Genomic DNA, 16,889 nt, shown 5'->3' with positions numbered 1-16,889 from the left:
GGAGTGGGAGAGGGAGAAGCAGGGGGAGTGGGAGAGGGAGAAGCAGGCTTCCTGCCTAGCAGGGAGCCCGATGCGGGTCTCAATCCCAGGACCCTGGAATCATGGCCTGAGCCAAAGGCAGACAATGACTGAGCCACCCAGGCGCCCCCCAAGTATTCTTTAATAGATGAACAGGTAAAGAAGATAGAATACATATACAGTGGAATATTATGGAGCCATAAAAAAATGCAACCTTGCCATTTTGCAACAAAATGGATGGATCTAGAGGTTAAAATGCTAAGTGAAGTAAGTCAGAGAAAGACAAATACTATATCACTTCACCCCTACGTGGAATTTAAGAAACAAATGAGCTAAGAAAAAAAGAGACAAACCAAAAAACAGACTCTTAACTACAGAGAATAAACTGATGGTTACCAGAGGGGAGGTGGGTGGAGGGAATGGGTGAACAGGTGAAGGGGATTGAGTACACTTATGATGATCACTGAGTAATGTAGAGAATTACTGAATCAGTGTATTGTACACCTGCAACTAGTAACATTGTATGTTAACTATACTGGAATTTTAAAAAAATAACCAATTGCTTAAGTTGATAGTAGAGTCACAGGAATTCTAATATAATTCAACACTTTGATTTTCCAGTTGAAAAAAGTGAGGTCTAAAAGGGCTAAGTGACTTGCAAAGTCAGCCACAGTGAGCAGAGACAGAGCCAAAGCCAAACCCTGAATCCCCAATCTGGTTTCCATTACATGTCACAGATCTACAGTTTAGCTATATGGTTGTGGTCAAACTTTTATAAGAGGATAATAATAACACAGCTATTATATCTGACTTTTTCAATCCTCTTATTAAAATCATTGAGCTATGAATTTCACATGAGAATCATCAACAATCCAGACTGGCAATATAGTCTTATGAGTTGACAAAACAACAGTCTTGGTAATGCAATTCTATCATGGACAGCTGATGAATGGACAACTACCAGGGCAGCTGTTATATGCACCTGAAGCAGAGTGACTACAAGGAGAATACAAAGGAGAAAATGCTTTAAAACCGTTTCCACAGCACTCTTAAAATGTGACAACAGCTGTGGGTCACTAAGAAACTGAGATACCCCTGGAGTTCAGCAACAACAGGAATGGTTTGTTTTAAGCAAAGACTCATTAAGAAGTTTAATAAAAGCATTGGGAGAACAAGACTAAAAGCCACAATACCAGAAGAGTTCTAGCAAACACTCCAAAAACCTTTCCTTTCACCAACAGTGGAAAGGCCAACCGTGGACTTTCAGGTTCTACCGAATATGAGATTAGGGTACCCTCCCTCTACTCCCATAAAAAACAACAACAACAAAAACCCCTCTGAACGGGAGGGAAAACAGGGCAGTGCATAGAGGGAAACCCAATCCATCTGTGGTGAATTAAACTCAACTCAACAAGTATTTCCTGAAAACTCTACTGTGTGTAAGACACTGGGAATCAAAGATGGTCGCTCTGCCTCAAAAACCTCTAAATTATATGGGAGGAACGAGGAGAACGAGGCTCACGGAAGTACCCAAATAACCCAAGGCCGAATAGAAGTGCTCTAAGGTTCCACTCAGGGCCATGGGTTCAAAGGCAAGAAGATTTCGAGACTCAGAAAGGCTTCATGGGAGAAGTAGCGCTCGAGATAATCACTGAAGAAAAGGCAGAGATAAGGGGATGAAGGGCAGGAGAGGAGGTGAGCGTTCGAACAACCAGGAGAGGCCAAACCCGGGTTTCCTTGCAACCGCCGCCTCCTCTCACGCTCTGTAGGCGTCCAGCGTGCCCCCTCCCGCGGGGCAGAGCCTACCCCTCTCTTCCCCGGTTCTCCCCACCATTTCTCACCTCGGTGGCTTCCAAGTTCCCCCTCGGTCAACCCTGAGGACAGAAGACAATGCCGACAGGAGAGAGCCCCAAAGTTGGCGGGCGTGCTGTCAACTCACCAGTTTTTGAGGCGCCGGCCAGGCCGCATCCCCATGGTAACGCCACCAAGCGCGGGTTCGAACGCCCGCGCCGGCGCCCGCGCGCCGGCAGCCCCGCCTCATCCACCAATGGGCGCCGGGGGAGCTCGTTGACGTTAGAGGCCTTCTTCTCGAGAAGACCAATCAGGGATCCAAGGAAGCAGTGGGCGTAACTCTCAAGCTGCGTCTTTCAACCAATCATATCGCATGAGTGAAGATCTCGCGACGTTCTAAGTGAAAGTACGGCATCTTTGAGGCGGGTGGAGGGACCTTCTACTCTACCCTGTTGGTCGCTCTAAGCGCAACCGAACCTTCCGGATTGGTCGTCGTACTCCCCCTTTCTGTTCAAGGCCTGCCTCCTGCCGCCCTGAGCTTTGGGTGAGTAGTGTTAGAGAGGGGGATCTGGGTGCAGGGCTCCACGGAGGAACTGATCGTTGGAGCGATGGGACTCTGCAGCTGAATAATCTCCCGTCGCTGCACCGTCAAGGGTGGACGCACCAGGCTCTCAGTGAGGCGTGGGCTCGCCAGGCCCTGGCCGCTCGCAGGACCTCAGTTTTCCTCTATGCTCAGGGAGAGGGGAGGGTTCTATGGCTCTGAGCACTGCTGGCCCGCTTGCTGGTGGTGATGGGGTGGGACGTCGGAATTCCAGAGTTCCGGGTTTAGGGACCGGCGGCAGGAGTGCCGTTGGCCTGTTTCACTTTGTTACCCTTTATACCCTGTCTGCTTTCCAGAAGAGATTTTGTATGTTCTAATGGCTTCATTTATTGAATAGATAATATCTTGGCAATTAGCAGTAGTAAAAAAAGAAAATCACACCAGAGTCCCACCATCTAAAACAGAACTTCCTTTTCCTTTGTTCTGGCCCGGTTTGGGGGCCCTATGTATTTGTTATTGTATCTCCGAAAAAAGGGAAAGAAAATAGGGGTGGAGAAAGGTCGGAGAATAACTGCGGGAGAACGGTCTCCACGCTCCTGGATTATCGCCAGATGCCCCCTGGCCAGCTCTGAGCCGAGCCTCGTCTGGGCCATGGCTAACGGCTGTGCTGGTAACTATGTTCACACTGGAAAGAAGGCAGCAGAGAATGATGAAACCATCTCCTTCTGGAGTCAAACAAGGGAGCTCTTCCGGGGCGCCTGGGTGGCTCAGCCATTAAGCGTCTGCCTTCAACTGAGGTCATGATCCCAGGGTCCTGGGATTGAGCCTCTCCTCGGGCTCCCTGCTCGGCGGGAAACCTGCTTTTCCCTCTCCCACTCCCCCTGCTTGTGTTCCTACTCTCGCTAACTCACTCTCTGTCAAATAAATAAAATCTTAAAAAAAAAAAAGAAAAGAAAAGAGGGCGCCTGGGTGGCTCAGATGGTTAAGCGTCTGCCTTCGGCTCAGGTCATGATCTCAGGGTCCTGGGATCGAGTCCCGCATCGGGCTCCCTGCTCCTTGGGAGCCTGCTTCTCCCTCTGCCTTTCTCTCTCTCTCTCTCATGAATAAATAAATAAAATCTTAAAAAAAAAAAAAAAAGAAACAATGCAATCAAATAGCCAAATGTAAAACGCTAATACAGAGTCGAGGTTAAGAGCAATGATGTTGGGAATCAGGCAGACCTGCTTTCCTTTTTCCTCTTCTGAAAAATTGCGGGAAAGACTCAGAGGGTTGTTGTGAAGATTAAGTGAAATAATGAAAGTAAAGCACTTGGCACAATGCCTGGCAAGCAGTAACCCCTCAAAAAATGGTACCTATTACCTTCATAATAGAAACAAACAAATATACTAGCTAACAAGGCCAGTAGACTTACTGCAAGTACCCAATTTAGCTCAAAACTTGTCAGAGAAATAATTAAGGAAACCATTTTTCGCAAAAGAGTGAAATTTCTTCCTAGTACTTATTTTTTTTTTTTCTTCCTAGTACTTATTGAAAGGAATTTATCTTGTGGTACTTTATGCATAAGGAATATAATGGTGTGGTGAACAGTGTGTTCACCAGCAGTTTTGCTGGAATTATGAAAAGCCATTTCTTTTTTTTTTTTTTAAGATTTTTTATTTATTTATTTGAGAGAGAGAGAATGAGAGAGAGCACATGAGAGTGGGGAGGGTCAGAGGGAGAAGCAGACTCCCTGCCGAGCAGGGAGCCTGATGCGGGACTCCATCCAGGGACTCCAGGATCATGACCTGAGCCGAAGGCAGTCGCTTAACCAACTGAGCCACCCAGGAGCCCCTGAAAAGCCATTTCTTGATTCAACTATCAATAGAAGCTAAGAGCTTGCAATTAAAACATAACACAGAAGGGGCACCTGGGTGGCTCAGTCGGTTAAGCGGCTGCCTTCGGCTCAGGTCATGATCCCTGGGATCGAGCCCCACGTCGGGCTCCTTGCTCAGTGGAGAGTCTGCTTCTCCCTCTCCGCCTACTTGTGCTCTCTATCTCTGTCAAATAAATAAATAAAATCTTAAAAAAAAAAAACCAAAAACCTAACACAGAAGCTTCTTGATGACCTTTTATGATAACAGGAGTGAAAGTGACTCATATATATTCAGTACTTCTGATATGTCAGATCCTATATATATGTTTTTTAAACTCTACAACAATCATGTAAAGTAGAAGTTACCCTCATTCTACAGATGAGGAAAATGAGGCTTAGAGAAGTATTTTGCTTAAAGTAATACAACTGTTGAATTAGGGAGCTGGGTCTTTTTCACTGCAAAGTTAGCCATGCTTTTCCATGTTGTTTCTGTCTGAAGGAGGATAAAATGCTTTGAATACCAGATGCACAGGCAGACTTACCCAAGTGGAGGGAGGTGGCTTGCAGAGGTATCTATGGTGGGAGCAAAATCTTTCTCCAGTAGGAAATTTTCACCTTTGGAAATGAAGAGATGGAATGAGATGATCACTGAGCACGATTCCCTCTGTTCATTTACCGTGTGGGTAGTCAACAGCACTTCAGATTCATCTTTTCCCAAACAAATCATTAGCTTACTTTCTACTCCCTACTCCACCAACTTCTCTAGTCACCCAAACCAAACAACCTCTCCCTCCCTCTCTCTCTCTCTTCTCCCCTCTCCCCCACCCCTCTTCCTTGGACAATGAAACATTAAATACTGTTGGTTTTCTTTTTGAGATATCTCTCAAATTCATCCCTTCCTCTCCTTTCTCGGGGTCTCTGCCTTAATTTAACTCTGTATCATTTGTCATCTGGACTGTTGTTGGCAAAAAGCTTGTGACTGGTTGGTCTTCCTGCCTCCAATCTTCTAATCCATTCTCCACCTTCCTTGCTGCCAGAATTCGTTTTTGTAAAATGTCAGTCTGACCATATTGGCAGCCCTGCCTAAAACCAGTCAAAGGCTCCTCCTCATTGCCTACAAACTGTTTATCAGTGGAATGTCATTTTGTGCTTGAGGGTCTTTACCCACACTCCTCCCTTTGCCTGGAATGCCCCTTGCCTCCACCTTTATTCTGCCTGGTGAATTCCTAGCCATCCTTCAGAATCCTACGGGGTGCCCCTTTGACCTAAAGATAATCACTCTCGCTTCGTTGCTTCCTTTCCATCTTATACATACCCCTATGGTGCACAAAATAAACTGGCAACTTGTCTAAGTACCTTCCACTTTCATGAGGCTGTGAACACTTAGAAAGCTGTGGCTTTATAATACTCAGATTCATATCCACTCTTCAATCCTGTCACACTGCTTGTCAAAGGGGACACACTCAACAGATGTTACATGAGTAAGTAAATCCCTTCAGGCTCTAATATTAGAATTCCCCATGTTTGCTTTCTAGAATTGTACAGCAGATGGCACTAATAGGCCACTTAACAGATCCTCTTTACTAGGAATGATTTTTGTTCCAACCTTGTCTGACTTTGGCCTCATCCTAGAAGCCAATATTCATGCCATTACAGGTGAAATCTCCTGTTTCTGCCCTCAGCCAAATAGCCAAGATAGCAAGATGACTCAGCAGGTTGGTTTCTATGAGAAAAGAGAGTGGCAGATGTCTAGGAAAAGGTGCATTTGAGGGAACATTTTCTTTGTCTCAATTTATTCACAGTAGTTGGGAGCTTTTTCCTTTTCTTTCCTTTTCCTTTTTCTCTTTTTGTTGTTGTTTTTACAAGAAAGAGCTTAATTCACAGATGGGCACCTCATTTCTGTTCAGTCCTTTGAAAGGGAAGAGGGGAGTTGGAGAATCAGAAAAGACCATTATGATGTCGGAGGAAAGGGAAAACTGAGCAGTGGGAATTGCTTGTGGGCAGGCAGAGTTGGCCTTCCTCCTCACAGTGGAGTGGCCTGGGCAACTTTCCTGGATACCAGCACCCTAAGTTAGTTGCTTGTGTGTTTGTCCAAGGCTAGCATTAAAGGTATTCCCAACACTTGGTTGTTGGGAACCCCCAGGCTACCTGATAAGGTTTTGAACATGTGATTTTAGGTTCCTGCTTCTCAGAGAAAAAGCAGAGGACCCACAGAAACTCTTATCAGATAGGCCAAGTTTCAGGGCCTCAGGCTACACTTTACCTCTCCAGGGTCAACTCTGGGCACGAGGACCTTCATCTACACACCCTCCCTCCTCCACCCCAACTAAAACCTGTCCTGTGGAAAGGATTCCAGCCAGGTACCTTAAAAATCCTGGGAATTTGGGAACTGGAAATAATTGTATGAATTATTTGCATGTCCTCTCTCAGGACCATCTGTGCTCTAAGCTCTGCTCTTTCACATTAAGCAGAGCTGTGGAAGGGGGTAAAAATATACACTTCGGAGTTAGGCTTACTTGGATTCAAATCTTGCCATTCACAGACCAGCTATGCTCTTGGGCTAGTATTTTAACCTTTTTGAATCTTAGTTTCCTCATCCAAAACTGGAGACAATCCTGCTTATGATTCAGATTTGTCTTGAACATTGAAAAACACACACTCAAAGAACCTTGCACAATGTAGCTGGCACAATGTCGAGGCTTAATTGATAACATGGTGGCATGAAAGAGTTTCTGCTAAAAGGCTTTTAGATTATAAGGAACACGCTGAGAGGATTGGGGGAACTCTTTCTGTATCTAAAGGTATATTTGTGAGGGCTTTTGGGGGTTGAGCTATGCTTGCAATTGCACACTGATTAATTTGATGAAAACATTAGAACACAACACATCAGTACAGCCATTTATCTGTGAATTATTTTTTGGCACCTAGGTCCTGAACCTCCTAAGCTGTAAGGGAAATGTATATATAGAGAAAGGCAAGAGCACTTTTCCTTAGCTTCTGGAACCTTCTGATGACATTGAGGAGTTTTTTTGTTCAGGTTTTTTTTAACCACCTAAGGCACTTTGCCACTTTTCTGAAGTGTGAATTGCCTGCTGTCAGCCTGGAGTTCTCATCTCTGCAATCCTGGCTGCAAGCACATTTGCATATTGGATGCTGTGTTCTTTAACCCCCTGAGGTTTGAATCCACTTGGAGTCTTGTGTGTGTGTGTGTGTGTGTGTCTCTATAAGCTGGCCTCTTTCAAACCCCAGGACAGTTTCACTCCATGGTCTCCAGAAAAACAGAAAACCTACAACAATAGCTCCATTGACTTTTATGTAAATGGCACTCTTCAGGAAAACACTGGGCTATTTCCCAAAATCCCAGAGCATACCCTGCGCATTTGTTCGAGTGGGATGTGGGGAGAGTGTTCTGTTGAGTCAGTGAACATCTGTTGAGAGTTGCTGTGCTGGGTTCCAAGGAGACAGAGTGCACAGTCTGGACCTTCCCTGCCAAAGGTACAGCCTGAGACTTACCAGACTAGGTACTGGGCTCGTGGTGGCTTTGTACTGTGTCCACTTGGCTGAGCTGGAACTGTGTTTCCCAGGATTCCCTTCCTATATGGTTCCAAGTTAGGGTCGACCTCAAGAAAATCGTGTGCACGATTTGGAAAGCTGCAGTGAAGTAGCAGCCAGCACACTGTGAAAGACAGAGCAGGATACCAAGCATGTGGCAGTGCATACCTTTGTTTGGATGCTGATCTGCGGGTTCACCTTATTGGTGCCGGATAAAGCACCCAGGCCTGCAGCTCCCCAACTCCTGCGGAATCTACTCCTTCAGATACTCTGGGTGCTGGGCCAGATGAACATTCAGCTCTATGGCAAAGGGCTCCAGCTTCTCGAAGTTACCCACGTTAATGAGCTTGGAGATGGTGAAAGGAAGTCACAGGTTTCAGTGTGTCCTCAGGAGTTCTACTTGTCCTCATAGGATCCGGTTTGTCTTCACAAGTTCCAGTTTTCCTCGCTCTCCTCCACCTCGCATCCAGCTTCCCTTCCCAACTGCTGGCCTTGCTGACCTATAGAGACTTCAGCCTCAACACCGGATGCAGAGGTGACAGAGTTGCATGGATTTCTCCATCGACTTCCATAATTGCACAAGATCTAATCCCTACACTAAATCCTTAATTGTCTCATAGTATTCTCCGATCAACCCTACAGAAGTTTATTCAAGCCGTGTTGAAGGCCCAGAAGATGAGATGATTAGAAGCCAGAAGGCTTCACAGAAGAGAGCTGCTTCTGAAAGCATGAGTAGGAAGTAATGTGTATGGGGAAGGAGAGAAATTCTAGAGAATAGCTGGCTCAAGCCAAGCAACTGAAAAGGGTAGATCAGAGTTTTGCCTTTCTAGAACAACTGTCCTCTCCATGGGTCCATAGCATAGGGAGAAAGTGGACATCTGATCCTAGTTCTTGATTCTAGGTCTTCTGGTTCCATTGAGATGAACCACTGGTTGGTCTGGTTCTTAGATGTGGTTATCCCTACACATTGGTATCTACTGAGATACATTTTTGCGAGGTGTGCCCTTGTCACTACCCTAAGCTTCTCCCCCCGTGGGAAAATATTGGCCTGCTCCTCTCTTTCCAGTGGCTCCACATGGCCACCCCAGGCCTGTCTTTCTTGGCCCCCCCATCCAGCTACTATTGTTTCCCCATGATGTATGGGTGATGGTTGTGGTGTAGAGCAATGCTCTGGGGCTTCCTGTCCAAGGCAGGGCACTGCCCTCTAGTCTTAGATCCCTAAGCCTATCTAGGGATTCCAACATTCATTACATGAGACTCTACCCAAAGCAGGAACAAAGTGCCCTTCACCTGGAACTTGCTAATACTGTATGAGCAGCTTGATAGGAGGGCAGGGGATCAGGTACCTGTTTTTGCCTGAACCGGAACCAATAATTTGAAATCTCTGTTCACCAGTTCTGTGGTGACAGGGTGCTTCTTTCTGGTTTCCAGAATGGGGAAAATTCTTGGCATAATAGGGAGACCAGGGAAATAGAATATAATGTTTTAAAAAGCCTGCTACCGGGGCGTCTGGGTGGCTCAGTCGTTTAAGCATTTGCCTTCCGCTCAGGTCATGATCTTGGGATCCTGGGATGGAGCCCCATGTGCGGCTCCTGCTCTGGGGAGTCTTCTTCTCCCTCTGCCCCCTCCCCTCCCCGCTCATGCTCTCTCTCTCTCTCTCTCAAATAAATAAATAAGAAATAAGATCTAAAAAAAAAAGGAAAGAAACATTTGGAAAGATCACAGTGTTGCGTGCATTTGGTTTTTTGGTAAACCATCTGTTGGCAGTCCTAAGGAATGAGTTTCAGTTTGGGTCTGATTTTTGTGCCTTTGACAGATGCAGGCTCATCTTTTTTTTTTTTGTAAACATTTTATTTATTTATTTATTTATTTATTTATTTATTTATTTAAGATTTTATTTACTTATTTGACAGAGAGAGACACAGCAAGAGAAGGAACACAAGCAGGGAGAGTGGGAGAGGGAGAAGCAGGCTTCCCACAGAGCAGGGAGCCTGATGCGAGGCTCGATCCTAGGACCCTGGGATCATGACTTGAACTGAAGGCAGATGCTTAACGACTGAGCCACCCAGGCGCCCCTAACATTTTATTTATTTATTTGAGAGAGTGAGAGAGAGCGAGCGAGCACGCACAAGTGGGGGCAGGGTCAGAGAGAGAGGGAGAAGCAGACTCCCCGCCGAGCAGGGAGCCCGATGGCAGGACTCGATCCCAGGACCATGACCTGAGCCGAAGGCAGACGCTCAACTGACTGAGCCACCCAGGTGCCCCCAGGTTCATCTTGATTGAGTAACAGCATGGGGGCCGTGGAGAACATTCCCTCCAGCTCCAGCCATCCTCTCTTCAGCCCTGCTATCTGTGCAGCAGCGCCTTCTTTGGCCCTGCAATCTTGCAGATGAGGCCCTACTGACTTAGGTCTTTTCCTGCCTGGGCCACTGTCCTAGGCCTTTGCTGCATTGAGACACCTGATTTTCTTTCAGTTCTGCCATCCTACCTCAGGGCCTTTGCCCATGCTGTCCCCTCCACCTGGAACATACTTTCTCCCTCCTTCCCATTGCCAACTTACCTTTTACTCATCCTTACTTCTCTGCTCAAACATCCCTTTTTCCAGGAAGTCTTCCTTGATCCCTCAGACAAGGTCAGGTTACCTATCACACATTTTTCCTTTGTAGCACATACCTTATTGGCAATTATTTTTTAAATTGCTTAATTATTTGATTAAATTCTGCCTCTTCCAGGGCATCTGGATGGTGCACCTGGTTAAGTGTCTGACTCTTGGTTTGGGCTTAGGTCATGATCTCAGGGTTGTGGGATCAAGCCCCAGGATGGGCTCTGAGCTCAGCATGGAATCTGCTTGAGATTCTTTCCCCCCCTTCTTCCCCCCCCAACCAGCTCATGTACACACTCTCTCTAAAATAAATAAATAAATCTTGGGGCGCCTGGGTGGCTCAGTTGTTTAGGCGACTGCCTTCGGCTCAGGTCATGATCCTGGAGTCCTGGGATCGAGTCCCACATCGGGCTCCCTGCTCAGCGGGGAGTCTGCTTCTCCCTCTGACCCTCCCCCCTCTCATGCTCTATCTCATTCTCTCTCTCAAATAAATAAATAAATAAATAAATCTTTAAAAAAAGTCTGCCTCTCCCATTAGAATATAAACTGCATGAGAGCAGAGGCCTAGCACAGTACTTATTACATAGTCAGTACTCAGTAAATATTTGTTGACCGAACCAATGACACATTTTCTTTAGCGAGGGCTTACATAAGAGATCTTCCATATTTTTTGTTACCTTGATGACATGTCCCCCTTCAGATGATGAATTGTTTTTTCACTGCTGCAGGTACTCCTACTCTTCTCCCTTTCTGTCTTTTGTTGTTGTGGACGTTCTTTTCTGAAATGGAAAGAAAAGTAACTGAGGGGCACCTGGGTGGCTCAATCGGTTAAGTGTCTACCTTCGGCTCAGGTCATGATCTCAGGGTCCTGGGATCAAGTCCTGCATCGGGCTCCCTGCTCATAGGGAGCTTGCTTCTCCCTCTCCTCCCTGCTTGTGCTCTCTCTCAAATAAAAAGAAAATCTTAAAATAAAAGTAACTGAAATGGAAAAGACTAAAACATTTTAGTCTTTACTGAATTGGTGATTATAAAATTAATAAATGTTCTCTGTGAACTTCCAAACAAGGCAGAAATATAGGGACTAGAAAATGAAAGTCTCGCCATAATCTCGTCCTCCAGAAAACACTATTAATGATGTGTATCCTTCCAGACATTTTCCTATGCATATTGAAACCTACCGAGTGCTCATTACGTGCCAGGCGCTGTTCTAAAGCCCTTTACAAAAGTTAAGTCATGTGATCCTCACAGCAACCCTTTGAGGTAGAACTGTTACTATCCTGTCTCACAGCAGAGGAAACTGAGGCTTAGGAGCTAAGCACACAGTGAATAAATGGCAAAGTCAGAACTTGACCCCAGGCTGCAGAGTCACACTCTTGACCCACTATGCTAGTGTGCTTCTCATTGGGTGGGAAAAAGACTTTCTACTGTGTCTTTTTGTACTTTGAATTTTGCACCATGTGAATGTATAACATTCTAAAATGTTTTTAGTACAGCAAGCTACCTTTCCTAAGTGACCCCTCAGGCCATCAGAAACCCCATCGTTGGAGTCTCTGCCCCGCAGACTCAGGCTGGAGGCTGAGGGAAATGGGACCATAGGTTTGATGATGATGTTCCTCATCTCTCCTATTTCCAGCATCTCTACAGGTTCAGTGGGTTTGCCTCCAAGGACCTCCGGTCTCTTAACACACTCACACCAGCCCTGTGTCTTAGCAGGGAGACCTGGAGGAGTTGGGATAGAGCTGCACAGACAGGGTAGGGGCCAGGGTCCTACCATCATTCACAAATCAGTCTCTGATTCCTCATTTCCCCCCACCGGTCCTTGGAATGCTGCCTTTTTCTGTAGTTGATGAGGTCACTATTAGCTGCTCTGTGCTACTCCCCAGCACGAGATGCTGCCCCCAGGATGGATCCTCCTGTTTTGCGTAACTTCCCAATGTCTCCCATCTTCTTAAGTCCTCAAATAGACCATGGCCCTGAGAGCATGTGGCTTGATCATCTTCCGAAGATGCCTCATTCCCACGGTGGACAAACCTGCAATTGAGTTTCTACTGCTGCAGGCATCAGACGGCATTCATCACTGGACTCCTCCCAAAGGTGCAAGGCAGAGGGGCTGGCTCTCGAGAAAGTACCCTATCAGGCACCCCATAAAGCTTACGTCCCAGTGACTGGAAGTAGAACTCTGTGATTGAATCCCAGGGCAGAAGCAGCGTGTGTGTGTGTGTGTGTGTGTGTGTGTGTGTGTGTGTGTATGTTTCACTGGAGCACCAGCCTCTGTGGTAAATGGAGAAAAGGCACTGTGCTGGGAATTGGGGACCTTGGGGTCTAGTCATTACTGGGTTACAGGTCAGGAGCCCTGTGTGAGCAGTCCCCAGACAGAATGGAGCAGAGACTTTAAAGGGGAGTGCTGTGGGAGAGGGGTGAACAAGGATCCAGGGTTGGAGGAAAATAAGGAAAGGGGAACAGGAAATGAACTTTGCACATTTGCATTTCACTAAGGAGAAATAAGGTGAAAGAAAGGGACAGAAGTGAATAGGAATATTCACACTTATCTCCTGATTGCCAAAGTCATTGCATAGTACCTCTCACTGAAAGATTTCAAAGGACCTCTCCAAATTTTGTCCCGCTTGGGCCTAGGGAGAGGTTGTCCTGTTAACACTGATGGGAAGATGGAGCACAGATGCTATTGGGAAGGGCATGTTCAGAGATTCCCCACACTTCTGAGTGCGGATGGGGTGTGAGGATCAGCTCACCTCTCTCACCACCAGCACCCCTCTCTCCCCGCCCCCCCCATGCAGTACCTATCTGGCTTTGTGTACACGGCTGCATGAGGTGCTATACAGAGAAAATTCTCCAGAAGCCATGAGCTAGGTTGGGTTTTTAAGTCCTGACTCTGTGGGAGCTGTGCAGCAACCTCTCTGACTCAGGGCACTGCTGTGAGAACCCCTGGGAAGGAGGAGAGCTAGGATATAGTCCCGTCTCGGAACCAAGACAGGAACAGCTAACAATTCCTGCTCCCCAGGAGCTCCTGAACCAGGAGGCCCCCAGCAACTTGCTGGAGCCCTGTGTTGACAGAGGCTGCCAGACTCCTCCCTGTCCTTCTTGGCCCCTCCAGGCAGGCTGAGAATTTGCAGGGAAGGCCTGGAGGCAAGACTGAGGGCTGCTCCCAGTCTGCAGAGCTTCAAGCTCTCCTACAACAGTTTCTTGGCAGCTGTCTCCTTGGGTTTGGGTCTTGCCAACAAATTTTCTTAGAACTGGCTCTCAGCTTGTCCTTAGTCTAAGTTCCCATCAGGAATTTCCCTGTGAAACTGGAATCTGGCCTTGCTCCGTTAGAAAGATGAAAACAACGTGGAAAAGCCTTGATAGCTACTTGGAAACAGCTGCTGGGGCTGCAGTGCAGGGCTTGGAACCTGTTGGCCCTGGGACTTCAGGGACCAACTAAGACAGTGTTAAGTCCTCACTGTAGACTGTAGGCAAAGTGCTCCCTCCTTAGCCAGCTCCTGTCTGCCAAGAAGGGACTGCCCCTCCTTCAGAAAATCGATTTAAGGTCTCCAAGGGAAAGGGCTCCCTGAGAACATGGGATGAGGAAGGCTCCAAAGGCTAAAGCAGAGGTCTGAGGGAGGCCATCTCTCTCACCACTGAAGAGCCATCTTCTAGACCAGACTTGCCAAACACATGGTCTGTTTAACTCTCTGCAGAGAAGATGGGGTGGGGAGGAGGAATTGCCCAGACGCTACCGGCTCTGCGCCCCATTCCTAGGCCTAGTTAGGATATTGCCGATCTCTAGGCCCCCTTGAGCCTAGCAACATCTAGAAAAGCCGCCAAAGACCCCCATCTTTAATCGTCAGACCTGAAAATTCCACCTTTGCTGAAGAGTCTCTCTTGCTCCCTTTCCTCTTTTTCTCCTAACCAGGCCATGTGGAACCAGGAGAAAATGACTTGGAAACGGCCTTGCGGGAGACTCAGGAGGAAGCCGGCATAGCAGCCGGCCAGCTGACCATCATTGAGGGGTTCAGAATGGAGCTCAATTATGTGGCCAGGAAGAAGCCTAAAACAGTCATCTACTGGCTGGCCGAGGTGAAGGACTACAATGTGGAGATCCGCCTCTCCCAGGAGCACCAGGCCTACCGCTGGCTGGGGCTGGACGAGGCCTGCCAGTTGGCTCAGTTCAAGGAGATGCAGGCCGCACTCCAAAAAGGACACCAGTTTCTCTGCTCCTCAGCATCCTGAGCTGACCAGAGCAGAGTCATTTACCTCAGTGGGATCCTTGAGGGCCTTCTGAGATGAACAGTGTCAGCCCGGGGAAGGTTGTGTGGGTCTTTGGCTCATCGTACCAAAGAGCAGATCGGTTAGTAAAATCAGCTGAGAACTTCAGAGGAGAGCAAACAAACGTCTCAGCTGGGTGAAAAGGAAGGCAAATGAGGAGTTTAAAAAAAGAAAAAGTCTAGGCGCAGTAAGTTCGTCCTTGTATTTTATAAATAAACTTCAGGCAGTTTATCTGTCCATCTAACCTGTTGTCTTTATTTCTTGGACTCTTGCCCTTGGTGCGGAGAAAGCTAAAGTGAAATGGAGCTCCGACCTTAGCCAGAGAGAATCTTGTGACCATGCACTATGCCCCAGAGAAGCTGAGGGAGGAATTGGGAGAGGAGAGAGCAGACGCTGCCAGGGTGGTTCTCCTGCCTCAGGAACTGCAAACACTCTGACCCCAGCCCGCCAGTGTACCCGAGACTGTGACCTGTAGTCGGACAGGATATACAAGCCAGTGGGGCCAGAGCACAGGAATTGGGTGTGTTCTACTCACTGATGCACCCTCTCCCTGGCACCAGGCACATGTCGTGGGTGCTCAGTTGATAACTTCCTAAAATAGAGACCCAGGGAATCTGTGACATATCCCAGGTCACAAGAGGGAGACAAGGGACAGACAACTCTGGACCACCAGGCCTGTGACACATGGACCCCATGAGTCACCGGACCTGGTCAGCATGGCTGAGGTCACTGGCAAGAGGCATGCCCAGGCCTGGGGGACTCTGCTAGGCTACCCAGCAGCCCCATTACTCCACCTGTGCCCTCCTTGCCTGCAGCTGCCTTCTGCACCCTTAGCAAGCTCTCATCGACATTTCTCTCTTCCTACCTACTTCCTTTCTCTCCAATTCAACTGTAAGACCCAGAGGCGCGGGAGTTGGGTCTCAGCCCTGTTCTCCCTTGCTACTAGGGCTCAAGGAATGCGGGGCAGGTGTTAGATCCTCCAGCCCTTCCAGGAGCTGTTAGCAGATGGATTCATGTGGATTTTATTAGAGGGTTGTTGCCCAGTGAAGTGCAGAAGGTTGGATGCGAAGGGGCATTGGCAAAGGTCAACTTGGATTACCAAGGTCGAGAACAGCCACCCCTGAAGGAAAGAGAGAGAAGTCACCCAAGTCTTTAGCAGGCTTCCAGATGTTTTCAGTCACTGGTTCTCCGTGCAGACAGGGCAAAAATACGAGTGAACAGGATCTTGGAGCACCGCCAAGGCCCTGAATGGTTTTGTTCCTCACCCCTCTGAGCAGTGCTCTCTGAAGGAGGCCTGCTGCAGGAAGTTTTTGGAGCTTAATGTTCTCTTTCCAGGCCAGCAGGGACCACATCCCACTGATTTAATAAATGCCGGCCGGGCAGTGGTGCCAAACCACAGACTAGCTGCCTCCTAACAAGGGCTGGCCAGCCCCGTGCCTCAGCATGGGAGACTGTTGAAGCTCAAAATGCTAAAACCTTACACGTCAGAGCTGGAAGGGACCTGGAAAATGACCTAATTTTGCTGCTCATTTTTATAGCTGGGGAAATTGAGGCTTAAGAAGGTAGATGGTGGGGCAGTTGGGTGGCTCAGTCTTTTAAGCGTCTGCCTTTGGCTCAGGTCATGATCCCAGGGTCTTGGGATCGAGCTCCTCATTGGGCTCCCTGCTCAGCGGGGAGCCTGCTTCCTCTCCACCCCCGCACTTGTGCTCTCTGGCTCGCTCTCTCTCTGTCAAATAAATAAATAAAATCTTAAAAAAAAAAAAGTAGATGGCCCTGGCAGTTGCCTATATGTGGGGTGCTTTGAGGATGAAGTGCCCAAGGGAAGACTCTGCTTTAGAATACCATGTATGGCTTTGGAGTCATTCCTCTGGGCCTCACAGAGTTTTCCATTAAAACACAGGTACTTGGGGCGCCTGGGTGGCTCAGTCGTTAAGCGTCTGCCTTCGGCTCAGGTCATGATCCCAGGGTCCTGGGATCGAGCCCCACGTCGGGCTCCCTGCTCAGCGGGAAGCCTGCTTCTCCCTCTCCCACTCCCCCTGCTTGTGCTCTCTCTTGCTGTGTCTCTCTCTGTCAAATAAATAAATACAATCTTTAAAAAAAAAAACAAAACACAGGTATTTTGGCGAGGGGACCCCCATAAATTGTATTCATCTACTCTCTGAAGGAAGAATTCATGGCAGGGTGGGACCAGGACATGTTACAGGAGGTGGATGAGGTGGGAGAGAGTGAACCTGAGACGGACGTGACAGGTGAGTAGGCTTTGTCATCAT

At 47.7% G+C, this 16,889-nt stretch overlaps 2 protein-coding genes across 2 annotated transcripts in view; one reads left to right on the top strand and one right to left on the bottom strand.

Moving 5' to 3' along the window:
- KIF24 (kinesin family member 24) overlaps positions 1-2,122 on the bottom strand; it is an 81,476-nt gene extending 79,354 nt beyond the window's left edge. Inside the window, exon 1 of the mRNA XM_035016458.1 lies at positions 1,958-2,122. The gene's annotated coding sequence lies outside the window, so the exon portion shown is untranslated. The remainder of the gene's footprint in view (positions 1-1,957) is intronic.
- A 103-nt stretch (positions 2,123-2,225) lies between these two features.
- Positions 2,226-14,863, top strand: NUDT2 (nudix hydrolase 2). Its single transcript, XM_035016462.1, has 3 exons — positions 2,226-2,353; positions 12,310-12,450; positions 14,267-14,863. The coding sequence occupies exons 2-3, from the start codon at positions 12,324-12,326 to the stop codon at positions 14,581-14,583; spliced, it is 444 nt and encodes a 147-aa protein (XP_034872353.1). The 5' UTR covers positions 2,226-2,353; positions 12,310-12,323; the 3' UTR covers positions 14,584-14,863.
- The last annotated feature ends 2,026 nt before the right edge of the window (positions 14,864-16,889 follow it).

The sequence above is a fragment of the Mirounga leonina genome, unplaced genomic scaffold, assembly GCF_011800145.1.
Source record: "Mirounga leonina isolate KUSES-001 unplaced genomic scaffold, KU_Mleo_1.0 Mir_170, whole genome shotgun sequence".
Classification (NCBI taxonomy): Eukaryota; Metazoa; Chordata; class Mammalia; order Carnivora; family Phocidae; genus Mirounga; species Mirounga leonina.
This window is presented reverse-complemented; position numbering and strand designations above follow the sequence as displayed.

Excerpts from the sequence above, each read along its gene's own strand:
- NUDT2 (XM_035016462.1), top strand. The coding sequence starts at position 12,324 with ATGGCCCTGAGAGCATGTGGCTTGATCATCTTCCGAAGATGCCTCATT. Across the intron at positions 12,451-14,266 it reads TCACTGGACTCCTCCCAAAG|GCCATGTGGAACCAGGAGAA; the intron begins GTGCAAGGCAGA and ends TCTCCTAACCAG.